Below are 20,669 nucleotides of genomic sequence, written 5' to 3' on the forward strand. Positions count from 1 at the left end.
TGTTATGGCGAGGGAGTCGTTTCTGTGCTGGCACTCCTCAGGTCAGGTCAGATTGTGGCAAGTGGTGGAACTTTTCTCTAGGGCTCCAGATTTCTTGACCTTGCAGGGGACCTACCCAGGAATCTCCCCCTCATGGCGGACTTGAGGGGAGATGCAGTTACCTTGCTCCTCCTTTGAATCCCTCTTTATGCCAAATGCTCCTCCTTCCCATCGCATCTATATTCTATCCTGTTGGATGTTTGCACAGAGACTTCTCCTGATTACCTAGACTTACGGCAAAACGAACTCCAAACCACTTTGTCGGACGCAGATTGTTCTATAATATACACTTTAAAACACACATAATATCTGTCTCCTGTCTCAGCGAGGAAAAGAATTTTAAGGTCTTGACACATTGGTATAGGTGCCCGGTCTTCTTGCACCAGATCTTTCCCTCGGTCTCAAATCTCTGTTGAAGATGTGGCTTTGCTATTGGCACTATGACTCCCATTTGGTAGCCGTGTACACTACGCTGGTCATTCTGGTCTTCTATTAATGAAATTTACTTTCAGGTCTCAGGCACACACCTGGTACCATCTCCTCAGGTTGCTCTCCTACCAGGTAGTTTTCGGCCATTAGAACATACATCTTAGGCCTCTTTCACACGTCAGTGATTCTGGTACGTTTGTGTTTTTTTTTTTAAACGTACCAGAATCACTGACATACGCAGACCCATTATAATGAATGGGTCTGCTCACACATCAGTGATTTTTCACTGACCATGTATCCGTGCAGCGTTCACGCGTGTCTGTGATTGCCGCACGGAGACATGTCCATTTTTTTTCTGGCATCACTGATGTCCCACGGACCACGCAGTGGTGTGATCCGTGAGACACGTGCCAGAAAAAAACGTGTTTTTAAAATAAAAATAATTTTTACTCACCCGGCTCCAGCGATGTCCTCTGCAGCCCGTGGAGCCTGTTGCTTCTGAGCTGGCTCATTACTGTCGCGCATATTCATGATGCACGACACAGCAGACCCGGAAACAGCTGCTGCACCGCGGGAGCGATCAGCACCATGGAGAGCGGGAGCGCGCACAGGTGAGTTAATCTCTAAGTGCAATCACGGGCCACGGAGAACGGAGCCCGGATTGCACTTAGACAACCCACGTGTGCCGTTATTCACGGCACACGGAGGGATATGTGCGTGTTTTACACGCCAGTGAAAAACGTCAGTGTTTTTCACTGACGTGTGAAACGGGCCTTAAGATTTTTCTTAGCAGTGGCTCGGAATGTTAATTTCCAGACACTGGAGGTCCCCTGACCATCCATCTATGAGGGAGTGGATCTCAGAGATGAACCAGCTGGAGCGTATGGAATCTGGAATCCCTTATGCTACATGATTACAGTTCTTGGAACCAACATGCTATAATTTGGTTCTCCTGGTCAACATTCAAGGATGTCTCCAATTTTCTGCCTGGCTTGCTTGATTTGATCAGGGTGAGTGTGATAGCTAAGCCCCTCCACTCTTGTTCAATTCCTTTCCTCTTCCTGTTCTAGTGTTCTAGAAGTTGGATATTGGGCTCCAAATACAGCCTTTGACGATTATTACATAATATTGCTTATGTATTATTTGATGCTTTGTGTGGAGATTGTGGATTTCCCCTTGCATGTACCTGAGCTGTGTCTTGTAATAGAACCGTTCTCAGTCTTTTGGTTCAAGGGCATAAAAATGAAAAGTTTGAAAATTGTGAAATGTTCACATGGTCAAATAATTTCGTAAATGATTGCAAATCAAAGTCTACCATTAACATGAAGTACAATATGTCACAAAAAAAAAAAAAATAAGAATCACTAGGATCTGTTGAAGCGTTCCAAAGAGAACACCTTAGGCTGGGGCCACACGGGCACTACTGCGATCCACTTGCATGAGACTCTGCTCGTGCTGGCAGTACAGAGTGTCATGCCTGTGTCCTTGCAACTGAGGTCCGTTCGTGCGAGCAGACCTCAGCTGCGGGGGGCGGGCCGGCACTCAGGAGGGGAGGGAGGGATTTCTCTCCCTCTCTACTGCGTAGCCGGCTATTGCCATTCTCGCACTGCACTAGCAGTACACCGGTGTACCGCGAGTGCAGTGCGATTTTTCTCTCGCCCCATTCACTTGAATGGGTGCGAGAGAAAGAGACTCAGCTTACAATCGCAGCATGCTGCGATTGTTTTCTCAGTCCGATTAGGGCTGAGGAAATAATCGCTCATGTGTGCTGTCACACAGGCTAGAATTGGTCCGAGGGGAATGCGATGTTTTATCGCACTCCACTCGCACTGTTTTTCTCGCCGTGTGGCTTAGGCCTTCAAGTGATACTGGTCAATTGAAACAAATACAAACTGGCCAAGTTATGAAGCTAAAAACAGGCTCGGTAGGTGAAGGGGCTATAAATAAAAAAAAAAATAAAGAAAACCAGACCAGTCCCATCGGAATTAATTTACATGCATCAGAATGTTGCAGTTTTTACCTGCAAACCTAAGCAATTTGCAGTGGATTACTCTCGCAAGTGGATGGATCTCATTGATATGTTGCCCAGTTTTGCCATATGGAAACTGGCCTTTGGTCCAGATTCTTACATCCACGGGATGTGAATTCTGTTTAATTACAGACTTTGCTCTTAAAATTTCAGCTGTGCAGTCCTAAATACACTAACAACTCCACCAGTAATGTCGTGTTGTATGTGATCTATAGAGAAGCAGCAAAATCCACTTTAAATAGTTTCCTGCTCCATCTGCAGAAAAATCTACATCACAATCTGCGCATATTCCTGTGGGTTTTCAGTGGTAATCTGCTGCAAATCCAACAAATGATGAATTACTGTGTTTAAACGACAGAGAAGACGTAAATCAATAAAGGATAGCTTCCACATACAAGATCAAGAAAGAAGAGGGAGAAAAATAAAAAGACAAAACCAAATTCTTTCAGAATAATCCCAATTTTAATTTACAATGTTTGGTGGTAAAAGGTCAATTTTGCAATGAAGTGTGCACCAGCTTCTCATACAAAAGAAAGCATTTATTCTGTTTGCTTGCTGACCCCTGCAGGCCATCTCATCAACTGCACAAAAACAACTTGCAGAGTTATCAGCGGGTGTTTATAAAGTTCACCTCAAGCGCTGAATATAAAAAAAAAAAGCTGTGATGTCAAAACTTCTAAATAAAAGAATGACTAACACAAGGAGCGCCTTTTAATATGTGAGCATGACAGACGAAGTATGAAGATGTTCAAATTCCAAACCACTTGAAATAAAGAGTGCATCAGCACAAAATGACCGTTCAAACCAAGCACAGGTGCTTGCTGCACCTTCCACCTTTTTCTCATCCATCTCTGGACTCTTCCACCTCCCGTAAAGCCAGAGCTGTCAATCAAGAAGAGGCGAGTGGAGATAGATTTACAACAAGTAAATGAGAAGGTGCACCAAATTGCTTGGCCACACCAAGGGTGCACGGAGTTCCTTTGCTTGGTATCATTTTATACTGAAAGAATCCTTTAAAAGGTTATCTGCACTAATAAGTCAACCAGCGGTAAGTCATGTCACTGATTGGACATTGGCCCAGTTTTTAAAGTTATTAATAAAAATGTATTTTCAACTATAATAGATGTTGTAGTTGGTGGTAGAGACCAGTCCATGGCTACTGATTGCCAGAATTACAATTTTATAATATTTGTGAGACCTTCAAGAAACATTTGTGAAGGTCCCCATGGGGAAGGGGGTACCCCAATCTATTGAGAAATGATGGATGTATCACAGTAGATCACATTTTTAAAAGGGTCACAAGGAAAAAGAAAGGCAAGGATAAGATCCTTTGTAATGCAGCTTGCAAGTGATAACACACACATTTCACTTAGATTCAGGTTTACAGTCCTTTACAACAAATGTGTAAAAATCTGCACGATGGAGAAGAGCAGCTATGTACAAGAAATGGATTCGAAAGATGATCGGTCATGTGAGAACAATTTCACTTAAAATAGGAGAAGTCCAATAGAAAGTTCCCTGTTCTTCAGTAGGGAGTTTTAGCGGCGCTGGAAACTAAGCAGTAATCTGTATACGATCGACCAGTATCGAAGAAGACTTCATAAGATGAGCCAAGCCCAGTGACGTAAATACAGAAGTAATGGAGGAAAGTACCTCTGGCCCCGAACCTCAAAGAAAGCCACTGGGTTTCACTTCGCTCTGGATTACAAGTTACCAGCATTTTATTTCCAGTGATGGACAGTATTCCTCAAACTAAATGCAGAGCTCAATTGTAACACCAGCCAGGAACTAAAGGCATGGAAAGGTGTAACTCCCTAAATCAAGGCTGCAAGCCTGTGCTCACCTGCTCCAGTACACGGACGTGGGCTAAATTGCAGGCCACATCTACGGCTCCCAAGCTACAGATATACCTCACTACATAAAATTGTTCTCCCATGACGTACCTTCTTTACAATGGTCTAGGCTCAAGTGTTTCTCAACTCCAGTCCACAAGACCCACCAACAGATCATGTTTTCAGGTTTTCCTCAATCAGGTTTTCAGGATTTCTTTAATGTTGCACAGGTTGTGGAATTATTCCCTGTCTAATATTGAGGGGAAACCTGAAAACATGATCTTTTGGTGGGTCTTGAGGACTGGAGTTGAGAATCCCTGGTCTAGGTGACCTGGGAAAACAAAATATTTTAAATACCTGAGTTTAAAAAAAAAAAAACAAAAAAAATGCACAGGGTGAGAAATAGGCTATTTGCCCCAGTTTTGTCAGCCCTTATCTAGCTGGTATGGCAAGAGGGCTACGATAAAATTTAAAGGTCATATCACCCAGTGCAAAGTAGCAATTTCATCTAATTAGTTGCATGCAGCAGTGAAAACAATCCCAAGATACAATGTTTTTTTTTCTTCTATATATGGTTCCCTTTTCATAATGTCAATTATGTATTTCAGATTGCTCACTACAGTTGGCAAATAAAAATGGATTTTTTTTTCACATAATAGAAAATAGTCCTCTGGTATTCAACAGAGTATAATAGCAACAATTCTACAATATGAAAGTTCAAAGGCCCCCCAAAAAAACGGCACCGTCTCTGAAAGTGCTAGGGAGGCCGTTCTGCAGTATATACTCACGTATGGTTATAGCAGTATGTTGTATTCCTCTTTAAAACAGTCTCATAGCCCTGGAGAAGGATAATGCATGGATGTAGTAATTGTCCCATACACAATGAATGGTCAGGGAGGTCGAGCATGCACACCCCCCACTCTGATAAAACCAGGCTCTGCAGAGTCCCGTACTCGGGATAACTTGGGGGTACAAAGGTCGGACTCTCAGTGATCAGTAATCTAGCCAATGGAAAGGGGATAATTTGCACTTTTATGAAAACCCCTTTCATGAAACCATGAGACAGGACCAGACCATCATTGAAAGCCTACATCCATATGCTCAGCATGCCAAGAGCCACGTAATGGTGCCCTCAGATCGGGCAGTATTCGCCTGCTTTAAAAATAAGTATATTCTATTCACAAGAAACCACACACCATGGACAATACAGATACTAGCAGTGTGGGCATGGCTCACTATACTCCCTCCCCATTTACTGATTTCAGATTAATAATGTGAAAGGCACTTCCTAAGGCAAGGATTCCTGCCCGACCAAAAAAGAAAACCCCTTCTAGCTTACAGAGGGCTTTAAAAAGGTATCAGTACAGCGCTTTCATTCTAGTGCTCTCTACCAGTCCCTTTCCCTGCACCGATCACATACCATCTGCAGGGAAATAGACTGGTGTGACCACACAGGGTTGTACTGAAAGGGCAGATCATCATCAGGTAAAGACCCCTGCTCAGATTATGTCAGGGGACAGAAGATCAGCAGGTTTGCTTTCCAGAAATTGATCCATTTATTCTCTCTGGAGAAACTGCTGGTAAAGGTGCCTGTATGGGTCAGCCAGGAGAAAGAACGGTTTGTCAAATGATCATTCAACAAAAGCCATCTAATGTGGAGGCCTTAAAGTGATTGCCTGGTCACAGTGTGACTGCAGACATCTGAATCCTTACAGTGTGCGCACCGCACCACTGTCAGGATTCTTCGGTAATGGCAATAAGGAAGGAGGGTGCATGGCGTGTTTGCAAATATGTGACCACATGTATGCAAACCACATAATTTCAGCCACGTGACTGCTCTTACCGGCCCCACCGGAGAATCCTGGCAGTGTGCAGTGCTCACACAAAGGATTCAGGAGTCTACAGATTTTCATCAGGAGACAACCCTCCTTTTAAGTAATCATTCTTTTGTTATTTTAGGCAATTTGATACCATTAGTGTATTTTTTGCCAATCCCAGAAACCCCTAGAAGAAAGCTTGATTTCGGAGTGGTAAAAGCATTATCAAATTTATTACCAGTGCCATGTTCCAGAGAACATCACAGTTTTCCCTCTGAAAAGACAGCGTTTTACAAGACCAAGCCTGACGTAGTAGAGCAATTTACTTCTTAATGTTATAATCATGTAAAGACGCTCTCCATGTAGATGTATTATGTGGCATCCTGTAGTGACAGACCGAAAAGTAAGATTTTATTACTTCCAATCCTCCTAGAAATCAGTGCAGCCTCGTTTGCAGCTTTCCATCTCAAAAATGGTAGCTCAAACATTCAGCTGGACTGACACTGTCCTTACGGCACAGAAGAGCATTTTGGTACTGCCTTGACTACTAAATGAATTTTAGTACTGAATGTCTTTAAATTTATTCCTTTAGGATGTGTCTCATGTCAATTTTAAAAGCCACCGATTACTAGTATATTATGGAAATTTACACCAGTACAATCAGTTACCCACTAAGTAATATTTGAGGATAAATTTGGGCCCTGTTCGCACTAGGTTTCTATATAGTACTTCAGGGGATTTAGCAATTTTTACAAGGTCAAAAAAGTTGAAAACTGATCATGCATAGCTTTTATGGCTCCACTTTAATCTGAAGCCATACTACTAGCATGCACACAACTTTACCACCATCAATTTTTAGGGTAGCATAATCACTTTTGATCAGTAACCCAAAGCTTTGCAAAATTTTATCATTTCTTTATGTGAATTTAGATCAGAAAATATAAACTTATGGAATCAAAAGTGTATTCAATTAATCTGAGCTTGAGCGTCCCCATTTATGTCCGATAAGGAATCCCTATAAAAGTATACACAGATTCTAAAGAAGGTGCACCGTGTACACGAATACAACTTATGTAATCACTACTGCCATACTGGGTCACTTGAACATGTTGATTTATAAATGTGTACTTAAGGTATAAGTTTCAATAGTGTTGGAAATTGGACAGAAAACGAGTCAGGTATCATGCATGTGCCCTATTCTAATGGACAGGACAGGGGCACAGTACCTGCCAATGGTGCAGACGACCTCCTAGTTCTCTACGCCGCTCACCTCCTGAGATGGGAGTAATGCAGAGCAACCCCTCAACTTTCCTCACTTATACTCCTTTTTGATTGCATTGACTAAATGAAGACCTTCTATAAAAGTGCCCAAAAACAGAAAAAAACCTTAATGAGGAATGTGATCATAAAAGTGATCATTACGGCAGGGGAGGAACATGCAATTCTCTTATGTCACCCTAATTTTTGTTTTTATCCAGCAGTCTCTAGACATAGAATGTGTACTTGGCTAAGCTCACACTATATAGCGCAGGTTGAGCAGTGCTCAGTTAATTTCACATATAAAATCAGAAGAAAAAAAAAAAACAACAAAAACAAAACAATTTAGTTTAGACGAGTATTCATGTTCGCTAACCAAGCGAAAAGGAGAGACCAGGCTAAATACAGCAAGCATTGTTTGGTTGAGTTTTAATAATTATATATTTTTTTGTTTTAGAAATCCAACTCTTAAAAACATCCCATAAAAAAGAAAACTCCAAAAAGAAAAAACATGGGGTAAACATAACCAGGGACAACAAATGTCAAAAGCCAAGTGCGGAGAGTAGACCGGCCCTCGTGCTAGCTCATCCTTTATATATAATCTTAAAATTTCATTGTAGTCTCCAATTAAGGTAAGGATTGTTAAAGAAAAAAAAACTAAAAACTAAAAAAAACACAAACATGATAATTGCCCACAGTTTAGAGTGTTTTTCTAAAGTGTTGAGGGGCAGGAAGCATTTTTCATTGAGAAACAGTAATCCAGAGAAGCACAGAATGCAACTTTTATTAGCACCCAATGATCATTTCAGTCCTATACATCAACTAAAACTTGATCATGTTTGGCCAATACATTTTGCTTTTAATGCCCCTCCAAAAAAAAAAATAAAAAAATAAAAAAAAAAAAAAGCTTTTTTTGGACACTTTGGTGTTAAGTTGAGAAGTGGTTTAAAGGTAATACCAAACAGGTCATCGAAAAAAGGAAAAAAAAAACACCTCATACAGACTGGTATCAAATATTGTCACTTTGCAGCAGTAGATTGCAATTTGAAAAAAAAAACCAAAAAAAAAACCAAGAAAATAGACATGCGGACCATGATTTTTCGGAAGTTTTAGATGCATCATAATGCCGCTCTCCCTTAGCATTTCAGCTTAATCTGAAATGAACTTTATGACCCTTTAGAGGCAAACTTCAAGCTTGGCTTCAAAGCTCAACTGATCTATGAAGTGCTGTGCCAAAAACACCAGTACAAAGGTTATAGGGCATGACCTTAGATTTGATAAGTCGCTAGGCCAATATGAATATGAAATTTGGAAAGGTGTTCAAGCCTCTCTCACCCATAGCAGATTTCTTGGGTATAAATTTGATTCTCATGTGATTCGCATAAAGGCAAAGTCAGGCCCAACCAAACCAGTAACGGACATGGACTGACTGCACTTCCACAGTCGGCAGCGTGCACATGGGGGCTATAATGTAAGACTTCAAGGGCAGAGATCTTTAGTGGCTCTACAAGAAAACCAAGATGAAACAAGGGTAACTTGAAATGAGCCATTACAGACTTATTCCCAGAATTGCTATATCCTCTAGCCATAAGATAATTGGATAAAACGTCCTGTTGGCTTGGGAGTCCAGAACCACCAGAAGGGACTCGGCAGAGCTTCATCGCACCTTGAGGAGACACATTCAATGTCTATGGGACTGCCAGAAAAAGTTAAGGGTTGTACTCTACTTTCACTAGTAGCTCCACAAACGATGAATAGCGGAGGTCGAGCATAAGCATCTCTGCTCCAATACATTCTCAGGATCACTGGAGATCGCAGCAGTAGAACCCCCAGCCATCAGTAAGTTACCCTCAGATAGGGAAGAACATGCAATTCTGGAAATAAATAACCCTTTCAAGGTTACTCCGTCACCAGGAGAGATTTTTTTTTTTGCTGGGGAGATTACAGAATGGGAATTAAAGCCAACACATTACAAAGAAACTTATCCACTATGGCCTGGGCATCTTTCCAAACCATGGGGCAAATCTTTCTTGGAATTAAGCAAGAGGAAAAAAAAATAAAAAGTTGGATGTGTGAAAAAAAAAATTCCATTTATGCCACCCATAGTTCACAAGTATTTGCAAAGCTACAGTACAAATTTGCAAACTGTATTTATTCCCACTTGCCAACTTGAAGCAATTGAAATCAGTCACAAGTCCCTTCACCACCTCCACACTTTATTGTAGCTGGGGTGGGATTATTCTTGGGGGTAAAAAAAAAAAAAACAAAAAAAAAAAAAAAAAGGGAGCCTAGATGCGTTGACCTTTGGCACCTGAAGGACTGTTTTCTAAACGCATTAAGAGCGCCGTTGCCCGTTTTTCATTAAGTGATCCTATAGGCCATTTCAGGTACACGCAAATTCCGAGTGCTTGCCAAGCATCTGGGAGGGTTAGATGTCCATTTCAAACTGAGCATCGTCACCTGAAGACAAAAGGGAAATCATGAGTCAAGGAGTAATGGAAAGACACACACTGGGCTGAAAGAAAACAAAACAAACAAAAACACACACACACACACACACACACACACACACACACACACACACACACACACACCATTGTTGTCAAGAGCTGATCCACCCACCCAGTTTAAAGCACCACTAGAGCATTTTTTTTTTATTGCACCGCTGGAGTGGTGCTTTAAATCTAAGTCCCCTGGCCCATCTTGTAATCATCTTCCACAGACTTCATCCCTTTCCAGAGTTGCTCCGGTTGGTCTGCGCTGAAAAACGACTAGCTGGCAGCTATAGTGTTTTATGGAGCACACCGGATGTAACAACGCAATACAACTCTATGGGAGCCTCATTCTGGTTCTCAGAGATGCATTGAGCAATGGTGACATAGCTTCTGCTTTTCAAACAAAAAGAATTTATGGGCTCAAGATAGCGCAGCGGGACCGGAGTAGTATGAAAACACTGGAAGGAGAGTATAAGACATGGGGCTTACATTTTTGTTGTGGTACTTTAAAAGAAATAAATCATCATTGAACATTAGTACAACTTCCAGTTTTTAAACCTATAACATGAAAGCTTAATAGTATAATTTATTATAAAATCCCTTTTACTCAAATTACTTCATGCAAAAATGAGTACACCCCACATCAAAAACTGCTACATATAGTATTCTGCATGACTGCCATGATTTTTAAAGGATATTGCCACCAACATACATTTAAAAAAATAAAATTTAGAAAAATACATGGTGACTCAAGTGAAACATAATCCAGGGGAAGCAGGAATAAAACATGGTTAATCCTGCTGTTGGTGAAGGAGTCCAATATAAAAGCAGAACTGAAAATAAAAGGTGGTTGATTAAACGCATTTTTAAGCTTACCTTTTTTGGTGACCTTCGTTTACTTCGAAATGTGTTGAACAAAAATTTTTATTTTTATGTGAAACTGACTACCCAATCAGAAACTGAGCTGATCAAATCAGATTTTTTTTTTCTACTTTTTCTGCACCCTGTTGGAGTTACGGGGTTTACACTGTACCCCTATGTGAGGTTGCTAATCATAATTAGGCAGTGTCAGAGTGGGGACACAAAAGAAAAAAAAAAAAAAAAAAAAAAAAAAAAAACACCCCCCCCAGGAATTTTTAATGTGATTTAAACCCCCTTCCCAACGTAGCATTTTCATTTTTTAATTCATTTTTAAAAGCTATAACTTTTTATTTTTCTGTCTACATAAGACATGAGGACTTTTGTTTTCTGTTGGGACGAGCTGTGCTTTTGAACGACACCGTCCACTGGGGGAAAAAAAAAAAAAAAACAAACTTTCAAGTGCGGTAAAATTGTAAAAAATAACAAACGCACCACAATTCTGATATTGTATTTTGAGAATTGTTTTTGTTTTTTTACGACGTACATTATGTGCTAACGATCATCTGAGGTTTGAATTTTTTTCTCTTCACAGAATTTATCAATTGGTTAAATATTTTTATATATTTTGATAGATCGGACTTCTACAAACATGGCAATTCCGCGTGCATTTTTTTGGGGGGGGGGGGTGGGTGTTATCATCTTTAATTTCAATGGGTAAAAGGAGTGGGATTAAAAAGTTTGTTTTTTGTTTATTTATTGGTCCTCCAAAGAAACCTGAATCTTTGTCTAATTGCTTGTGCTATTGCTGTATAATGTAAAAACCATGGTCTCCTTTGAAGACCCCCAGCTGCCATACCAACAGATTGGTGCCCCTTATGTCGCTGAGCAGCCGATGGGCAGATAGAATGATGCCTCCCCATACTAGCACGCTGTTAATGCCAGTGTCACAGACCGACAGAGGCATTTAACAAGTTAATAGACAATGGTGTAGCTCTGTTCCATCCAGAGTTGTTAGTGGGAGATCCTGGCTGTGACACGTAGTCATTATCTGCCAGTTATGGGGATGTACAACTCCTGTCATGCACCATCCATGTTCTGAGAATGTCAGAAGGGGTGATGACACCTGATGCGTCTCACTTGAACACTCAGAACATCACTGCCTGTCACTACAGAACCAAGAGGAGAGCCGCAGCGGGAAAGCGACAGAGCCGTGAACGTGAAGATTATTGTGGGAGCAGCGTTTGTCACATACAACGTCCTGAGCCTACTACAGATATCAGGGAATGAGGAGATTGTGGTCATTCCCCAATGCCTGTAATAGGACAGATGCTGCTCCCACCATGATCCCCGCGGCTCTGGTGCTCCTCCAGGAGCTATAATGATGGGACCGAGGTATTGTCATAGTGATGACGTGACATCAAGTCTCACCAAATAACGCTGACAATGCCTTGTTTTTACATTCTGTGCTGGAATTTCATTTTTTCCCCTGTATAACACTCCTTTCTTATTGAGCAACACCACAGAGGGGAAAAAGTAAAGAAAAAAAATCTGTTATCACCCCTTGGTTCCAGGGGAGATTTCCATATAGGAAACAGTAAAATGTCCATCTGTAATGTGCACTGGCCTATAGGCCAACACGGTTTATTTTACACACCGCACTGCCTAGTGTGAACTGGGCCTACGGCATGCTATAAGGTCCATCTTACCAACAGTAGTCTTTCTGTCATGATTGTTCAAGTTGTTCGTTTCTACTTTGGGCTGTTCTACAACAGTACTGGGGCTGGTCACTCCAGGAATATCTGGCAAGCGGCGGGGAGGGGTCTGAGCCAGGGGGGAATTGCGACGGTCCAAGAGAAATTTGCGATCATAAATGATCCTTGTACCTATAGAAGAGAAAAAAAAAAACTAAGTTAAAGTTTAAAAATCTATATACCATACTCCAAAGCCAATTAAAACACTTTGTTTTTAGGAACGGTTTCATGTGAACCTTATGGACAACTTACAGTGTACAAGTTTTCATTGAGATTTTGCACAGTGTTTTAGCAAATTCTTCACATATGGAAATAATAATCTCCACAAACAGCGGCTGGCAATAAGGGAATGCCATTATGAAGGCTTTAAGAATTTCCCACTGCGTTCTAAGCAGATAAAGAAATACAAAAGCAGTTACTTTTTCTTGCCACACGCTGGCAGGACCAGGACATGACGTGAAGATCTCGAAATATTTTGTAACGGAATACGGACATGAGCAACTGTAAGTGACAGTACACGGGCTACATTGTAAATCTACACAACCCTGGAATAAAGTATCATGTCAGGAACAGAATCATTACCATTCACCAATCAGTATATAGTATAGGCGTGAAAAGGGCTTTGGGAATGCAAGTCTGTCTGGAACGGGTCCAGGCTCTCGCTCTGCCACAAGCTCAACAAAGCAAATTCTGATCAGCAACTCTGCACGTCCTAAATTCACAAACAAAACCATCTTATAAATGCAAAATAGCCGTGTACAGGACAGAACGCAGAATAGAGATAACCAAGGCCCATACAACCAGATAAAGAGAATGTATCATAAAAGTGATGGGGGAGGGGGGTCAGGGGAAACAAGGCACCGATTATCTGTAGAAGTTCGAATTATGGCCATGAACTTACATGATACCCAGTTGACCGCCGGCAAATATTCAGATCACTTTACTTAAAATCGGATCTTTTACTGGATTTTGTAAATGTCAAATGAGTACCTCCTCCAATTGGTGCGGCTTTACTGAATATGGAACACTTTTCCTATTTTACTTCTGTGCTCCTCTAAAAAAAAAAAAAAAAAAAAGGGGGGGGGGGGGGGTCTTCCTGGTAGTAAGGCTCCTTTCACATTGCGTTTTTCTGTACGTCCACAGGTCCCGTCGGGGCATCCGTCCGGACTGCCCCTCCCCCACTCTGCAAAGCGTGCTCCGGACGCCCCGACAGGGCCATTCACTGGACACCCGAACGTAGGTGGTCTACGTTCGGGTGTCCGTCTGCAGAAACGTATATGTGCACAAAATGGCACAAAACAGAGCACACGCTAACGCAGTGCGCTCCATAACAGTGAATGGCCCTGTCGGGCGCATGCGTTCGGAGCACGCTTTGCAGAGTGGGGGAGGGGCGGTCCGGACGGATGCCCCGACGGGACCTGTGGACGTAGAGAAAAACGCAATGTGAAAGGGGCCTAAGGCTGTGTGCGCACGCTGAATTTTTTGTTGCAGATTTGCTGCAGTTTATGATGCAGCTTGTTGCCCAAACCTGCATGTCTATCCTTATCCCAGCAAAGTCAATGATAATTTTGAAGTGTTGTGCGCACGTTGCTGCTTTTTCCTTGCAGTTTTGGGTGCAGAAATAATCTGCAGCATGTCAATTGTTTGTGCATTTTTTTTATCTTTTTTTTTCTAGCCCTTCCAGGTATTAAACAAAAAAAACAAAACAAACACCTGGCAAAAACATGTTTTTTTTCGTGCATTTTTCTACCACAAAGTGCATTTTTGGTGCAGAAAATCTCTGCAGCGTGTGTGCGCACATACCCTAAGGCTATGTGCCCACGGGGACAGTGTCCTGCGAATATATCCGCAAGACATTCCGCAGTAGCTCCCAGGAAACCGCACCACAACGTTTGTCTGTTTCCATGCTGCGGAATGTCCTGCCGATATAGTGCGGGCATTCTGCATTGAGGATACAGTACCATGGCTTCGGCACTGCATCCTCAATGCAGAACAAGTGCTGCAATGATCGGGAGTTCATACTCACCTCCAACATGCAGCACCTCGCTTTCCGGCGGCCGGGTCACTGTCAGCGTCTGCAGAAGGTGGGCGGGCCTGAACTAGCTCCGGCGGTCACATGACCGGAGCTCGTGCAGGCCCTGCCCACCTCTTTCCTATACCTGGATGGCTAGATCCACAGCGCTCCTGTACACCAGACGGAGAAAGTGACTCCAGTGAGGCAGGTAAGTATATGGGACCCTGCGGAGAAATCCGCAGGAAGAATTGACATGCTGCTGATTTTTCCGCAGGGAAATCCGCATTATTTCCGCTGCGGAAAAATCCGCAGCGTGGACACAGCAGTTCCCAAATGCCATAGAAATGGCTGGGGAGTAGCTGTGCTGCAGATTTTTGAAAAATCTGCGGAATTTCCGCCAAAAATCCGCGGCAAATTCCGCGCATTTTCCGCAGCGTGGGCACATAGCCTAACAGTGCACATTTTCCTTTCAACCATATACCAAGGAATGTTTGTGGGAATTTGGTTTTTCTCCTCTGATGCTGGCCAATCAGAATATAGACTTTAAAAAAGTAGGAACAAAACAATATGTATATTTGTTCCAGAATCAGTGGAGCAAAATCTAGTGACCATTTGAGTTTTAAAAGAAAACATTATAAAAATAAATAGCGGACTATTAGAGACTAGTTTCCTTCTTATTTGCGGTCTGTTGCCTGCTACACACGTAACCTGTAACACGCACCTCCAGCATGGGGTTTACAGGATTTGAGAGACCTTTGCGTCTTTTCACATAATCACTCGCACACCGGTAATACTCTGTCCGGCAGGGAAACCTGGAACGCAGTGCAGTGGAGCGTGAGGACCCGCGGCAGAAGGCATCAAGAAGTCATTGATGTGCTCCTGCACCCCAGAGGCAATAGACATTGCCGGTGTGTGTGTGTGTGTGTGTGTGTGTGTGTGTGTGTGTGTGTGTGTGTGTGTGTGTGTGTGTCGGAAGCAGGTGAGGACCATTGTGGAGCATTCCTACTGGAAGCGCCCGCTGAGGATCGCAGAAAGACCGGAGGGGGGGGGGGGGGGTGCAATGCAGCAGACTTCTTGGGTCTGGTAAATAAGAGTACGACAGTGTCTTATTTATGTAGTATACGTCTAAATCAGTATTGGGCTTATTCTAGCACAATGCACATAGATAGCATAGTCTCCATATACCAAACAGTGCATCTACACCCTTTATTTTTTTTTTTTGTTCAAATTTTGCCACTATCCACAGATATCCTAAGTGCACACAGTGTTCTACCCAAATAACCGAGCATCACATGAGCAGGAGTCCCAACAGTAACTTGGCAAGAAGTAACGTTTTGTACCAAACCTTGTGACACTGAGAACATTGCTTGGAGAGCGCCCAGTAAAGAAGGAGGCAGTTACATGGAAGGTAAACATTACTTCTAAACTGAAGAGCTGCACAGAGCCAAAAGATGACTTCACCTTGTATCAGGTGTTTACCAAAATATATTATATATATTATATATATAGATTAGTATTAATTGTTCATACAACATAGATTTCCCTTAAAGGGCTTGTCTGACATGAGCAAAATTCAAAGTGCTCGTAAAAGTAAATCAAAATGGGCCATTTATCCCTTATTAAATATTCTCCCTATTCTCAAGAACAGAGGACTTTCCATAATTCATAGTTTACAGAGGTGGCCGGTTTCCTAGGCAAAGCGTGTACCCCTGCAGTTTACTACAGAGCTGCAGTGGATGTGGCCAGGTTCACTCCCCCACACTCCTACCCTGTGGCAGAGGCAAAGATGAACCGATCCTGCAGGAGACAGGCACAGATCTGACAAGTGACCCAACTATAGGGTGCTTTACACGCTGCAACATCGCTAGCGATAGCACCCGCCCCCGTCGTTGGTGCGATATGTGGTGATCGCTGCTGTAGCGAACATTATCGCTATGGCAGCGTCACACGCACATACATGGTCAGCGACGTCACTGTGACCGCCGAACAATCCCTCCTTCAAGGGGGAGGTGCGTTCAACGTCACAGCGGCGTCACTAAGCGGCCGCTTAATAGCGGAGGAGGGGCGGAGATGAGCGGCCGGAACATCCCGCCCACCTCCTTCCTTCCTCATTGCCTGTGGACGCAGGTAAGGAGATGTCCGTAGTTCCTGCGGTGTCACACATAGCGATGTGCGACGTCGCAGGAATGAGGAACAATCAGCGGCATGCAACAGCAACGACATTTGGAAAAGGCGCGACGTGGCAACGATCGATTTTTGCCGTTTTTCCGATCGTTGCTCCTAGCTGTCACACGCTGCGATGACGCTAACGGCGCCGGATGTGCGTCACGACCACCGTGACCCCGACGATATATCGTTAGCGATGTTGCAGCATGTAAAGCACCCTTATGGGTGTATCTACCCAATCAATGTACATAGTGTTACCATGTGCAGTGTCAAGTAGGTAAAAACTCTCCACCAACTGGTAACCCTCGATTATTTCACAAATTTGTAGTAGCGCAGGAATAGCATGACAATGCAGAGCCCTACAAAAATAAGCTGCAAAACAGTATGCGGAATGCAAGCAAAATACTAAACCAGACATGAGGAGAGCGGATTCCACAGCCCGGAGGTAGCCTGCACTCCACCATCACACACGAGTGCGGCTCATCTTTCACTATCTCCTATGTGACGAGAGCAGACAGGTGCATATTAAAGGGGTTGTCTGATCAAAGGTGTAGTGTGCACTTACCGTGTGGCTGCAGACTCGTGTCAGGGTGCACACAACACACTGTCATGAATCCCCTGTATTCCCAGTGTAGGTGGGTGTGCATGTGACCGCACGTATGCCATTTACAATCAATCACTTGTAGAGTAGTTAGACTCTCCTCAGCTGCTCCATGTTCTAGCAGAAGAGAGTGTAATCTTCACGTAACTGCAAGCACGCAATTCTCATACACGTGGTCGATCATGGGGAATACATGGAAATATTGAAAGCGTGTACATTGCACACTGATATAATTCCACAGAGTGAATGCAGCCTTTTTCTTAGACTGGACAACTAGCGATGAGCGGACCTGCAACAAAGGCAGGGAGACAACCTATAACAGACATTGTAGGTCATGGGTCGTTAAGGGGTTAATAGCTACATTTTACAGCACCAACTATATATTGCTATGAGATTTCTGAAAACTCAATACTGCACAGTGCTATGAGGTCTAAGAAATCTCATCCACATGTTTTACTCCCCCCCGACAGTTTGTTTTTTCACCCATAGAGGACAATGAGAAAGTGAAAAATGCAAGAAATGTTTTTGCAGCATTTTTAGTGAATGAAAATTACTGTTACTATTAAAAGGGACCTCACAGGTCCTTCACCAAAGTGAATCGTTTGTATAATACCATAGAGAACAGAGAGGGAGGAATAACAGGAATCCATATGAATACCCACCCAGAGATTATCTGCTCTGGTGCAACTGTCACTCAAGAAGCTGATGATTTTTTAAACTTCACTTTCTTGGATTTGAAAGCCTAAACATCCGAGCTGACCACTACAGGTATGTAGAGAATCAGCCCGATAGTGCCAGTACAGCACTGGCTTTACCTTATGTATGAAAATCCTGATGATTGGTTCCCTTTAAGCATGTATGGTAGACAAAGCACACACACCTAATTTGCACCTCAAAAAAATATTAAAAAAAAAAAATAAATAAATTTAAAAAGCTGCAAAACATGCATTTTAAACGCAGCATTTTTTCTGCCAAGAGCAGATTTTGGATGCAAAACCAGCCTTTGGGTATGTCCACACGCTCCAGTTTTGTGTTCACCACAAAACTGCACCCTATGGCCACAAAAACATGCATTTTCCATGCATTTTTTGACCACGCTTTTTTTTTTTATCAATAGGTGAAAAACGCAGGGGAAAAAAAACAAAGAATTGACATGCTGCATTATTGTGGTCACAAAAAAAAAAAAACAAAAACAAAAAAAAAAACCCTAAAATAAAAAGCAATGTGCAATCAGCAAAATTGAAATCTTAAGACTTTGCTGGTGAAGGAAATGCATGCATTTTTGGGCCACAAACTGCACACAAAAACGCAGCGTGTGAATGGGGCCTTACAGCTCACACAGAAACCTAGGCTATGGTGTGACTGGTTCTCTAGGATGATGCGGTCTGCTTAGGATTGGCAAATGGGGCAAAAAAAAAAAAAAAATAAAAAAAAAATATATTTCACTCTGCAGCCAATATTACATTGTTTGTGCAGCGCAATATGAAAAATTTGGTGGAAGGGCCTTTTAAGACGCCCATACAGACTGAAGCTGGCGCACCCGTCCTCCATTTCTATGAACAATTTCATGTGGGCCTTCTGAGATCATGTCAGAACTGAGATAAGGATCAGGTGATGGAATTATAAACAGCCCAGTCCTCATCTTCTCCAACATGATCTGTCAAGGGCGAGTCCGGAGACGCCATGCACAATAGATGGCTGGCTGATACCAGCAGATAAGCTGTGGCCATGTGATTCTGACAACAGCTTATTTACTCCCCCCCATCGGAACATGCTTGAGTATTCGGAAGTGGAGAGAGACGGCTATCTCCTGAACAAACTGTGGGCTGACAGACCCTTACTTAGCATGCCCGGCTTCAGGCCTTCTTCACACACTTTCTATGGATTCTTGTAAAAATGAAAACAGGACTTAACACTGTAACCTCTCCTGGATGTATGTATCTCCACCGAATATGCAAACAATTTCTGTGACCCCTATTTGAATGGATCTGAGGTGAAACTGAGGGCCTGGTCTTTTCAGTGGGACCCCCCCCCCCCTCGCGAAAAGACACTTATCTCCTAATGTGGCACAGCCCGTCCAGGAGGGTGAGAATATACCTTGTGAACTGCCAGGTGGCTGGACATTAGCAGAAGGCTGATGGCTCATTTATCTAACAGATTGCATGTGCACCAGTCTGGCCACACAGGGGCTTTTCCTTTGCAGGGTGATAACTAAAGTCAAAGTGTCTTTCTTTACAATATCAGATAGATTTCTTAGAAAGGTTTCGGTGTTGTCTGTCACCACACGCACAGTTACTGGATGTTCTGTGTCCTCCTCGCACTTACTAGCGGAGACAAATCGAATTGTAAGGTTAGCACTTCAATCAAACTCAATCCAAACTTGTATTATCAAGGTAAAAGATAGTGTGGCCAATTCATTAAAAGGTGTGTACTCCAGAAATCTGGCATAAACACCTTGAAGTGGGCTTTACACGCTACAAAATATCTAACGATGTGTCGGCGGGGTCACGTCGTAAGTGACGCACATCCGGCATCGTTGTGGTGTTGTAGCGTGTGACAGCTACGTGCGATTGACCGTAAAACTGTTCATTTGCTAAAAATTGCACGTCGGGTTGTTCAATGTTCCCGAGGCAGCACACATCACAGTGTGAGACACCCCGGGAACAATGAACACAGCTTACCTGCGGCTCCTGCCGGCATTGCGGAAGGAAGGAGGTGGGCGGGATGTTTACGTCCCGCTCAGCTCCGCCCCTCCGCTTCAATTGGCCGGCTGCCTTGTGACGTCGCTGTGACGACGAACGTCCCTCCCACTCCAGGAAGTGGACGTTCACAGCCCACATCGAGGTCGTATGGAAGGGTAAGTACGTGTGACGGCAATAGTTTGTGCGACACGGTCAACAAATTGAACGTGCCACACATACGATGGGGGCGGGTCACATCGCATACGATATCGCATGCTTAATTGCAAGGTGTAAAGCAGGCTTTAGTACAATATTCCTGCACAACTCAGTAGGTGTGCAAAAATATTACGATTTTAGGCTTTTATATGCAGTTCTGACCAACTACTCCAATATGGGCATAGCATGTGTGTGAAAGGCTATTGTCACAACCCGCCGTCAAATTCATCATATGTTATGCCTAAAGTGGTGAAACGTACTCCAGATGTATACGCCAGCCCCCGGCTCATGGACATTTCTGGTGGCGGTGCATGCTGCTTAATCAAGCCAGTCACTCCATCGAGCGATTCCCTAAGCCTGGTGTGTGCTACGCCAGCCTTAATGAGTCACCATCAGTATCTTTACTTATAGCCTACGCGTTCCCAGCTATGGCAAAGAAAGGATGTTAAAGACTCACTGACTATACTAATACTGTGTTTTT

At 43.0% G+C, this 20,669-nt stretch overlaps 1 protein-coding gene across 1 annotated transcript in view; it reads right to left on the bottom strand.

Annotated features, from left to right (window-relative positions):
• Positions 1-2,937: 2,937 nt before the first annotated feature.
• The window catches only part of EIF4EBP2 (eukaryotic translation initiation factor 4E binding protein 2), a 38,463-nt gene continuing 20,731 nt past the window's right edge, over positions 2,938-20,669 (bottom strand). Inside the window, exons 2-3 of the mRNA XM_075348926.1 lie at positions 12,466-12,642; positions 2,938-9,863 (exon numbers count right to left, since the gene is read on the bottom strand). Coding sequence (XP_075205041.1) covers positions 9,832-9,863; positions 12,466-12,642 — 209 coding nt within the window. The 3' untranslated portion in view covers positions 2,938-9,831. The remainder of the gene's footprint in view (positions 9,864-12,465; positions 12,643-20,669) is intronic.

Source organism: Anomaloglossus baeobatrachus, chromosome 5 (genome assembly GCF_048569485.1).
Source record: "Anomaloglossus baeobatrachus isolate aAnoBae1 chromosome 5, aAnoBae1.hap1, whole genome shotgun sequence".
Lineage (NCBI taxonomy): Eukaryota > Metazoa > Chordata > Amphibia > Anura > Aromobatidae > Anomaloglossus > Anomaloglossus baeobatrachus.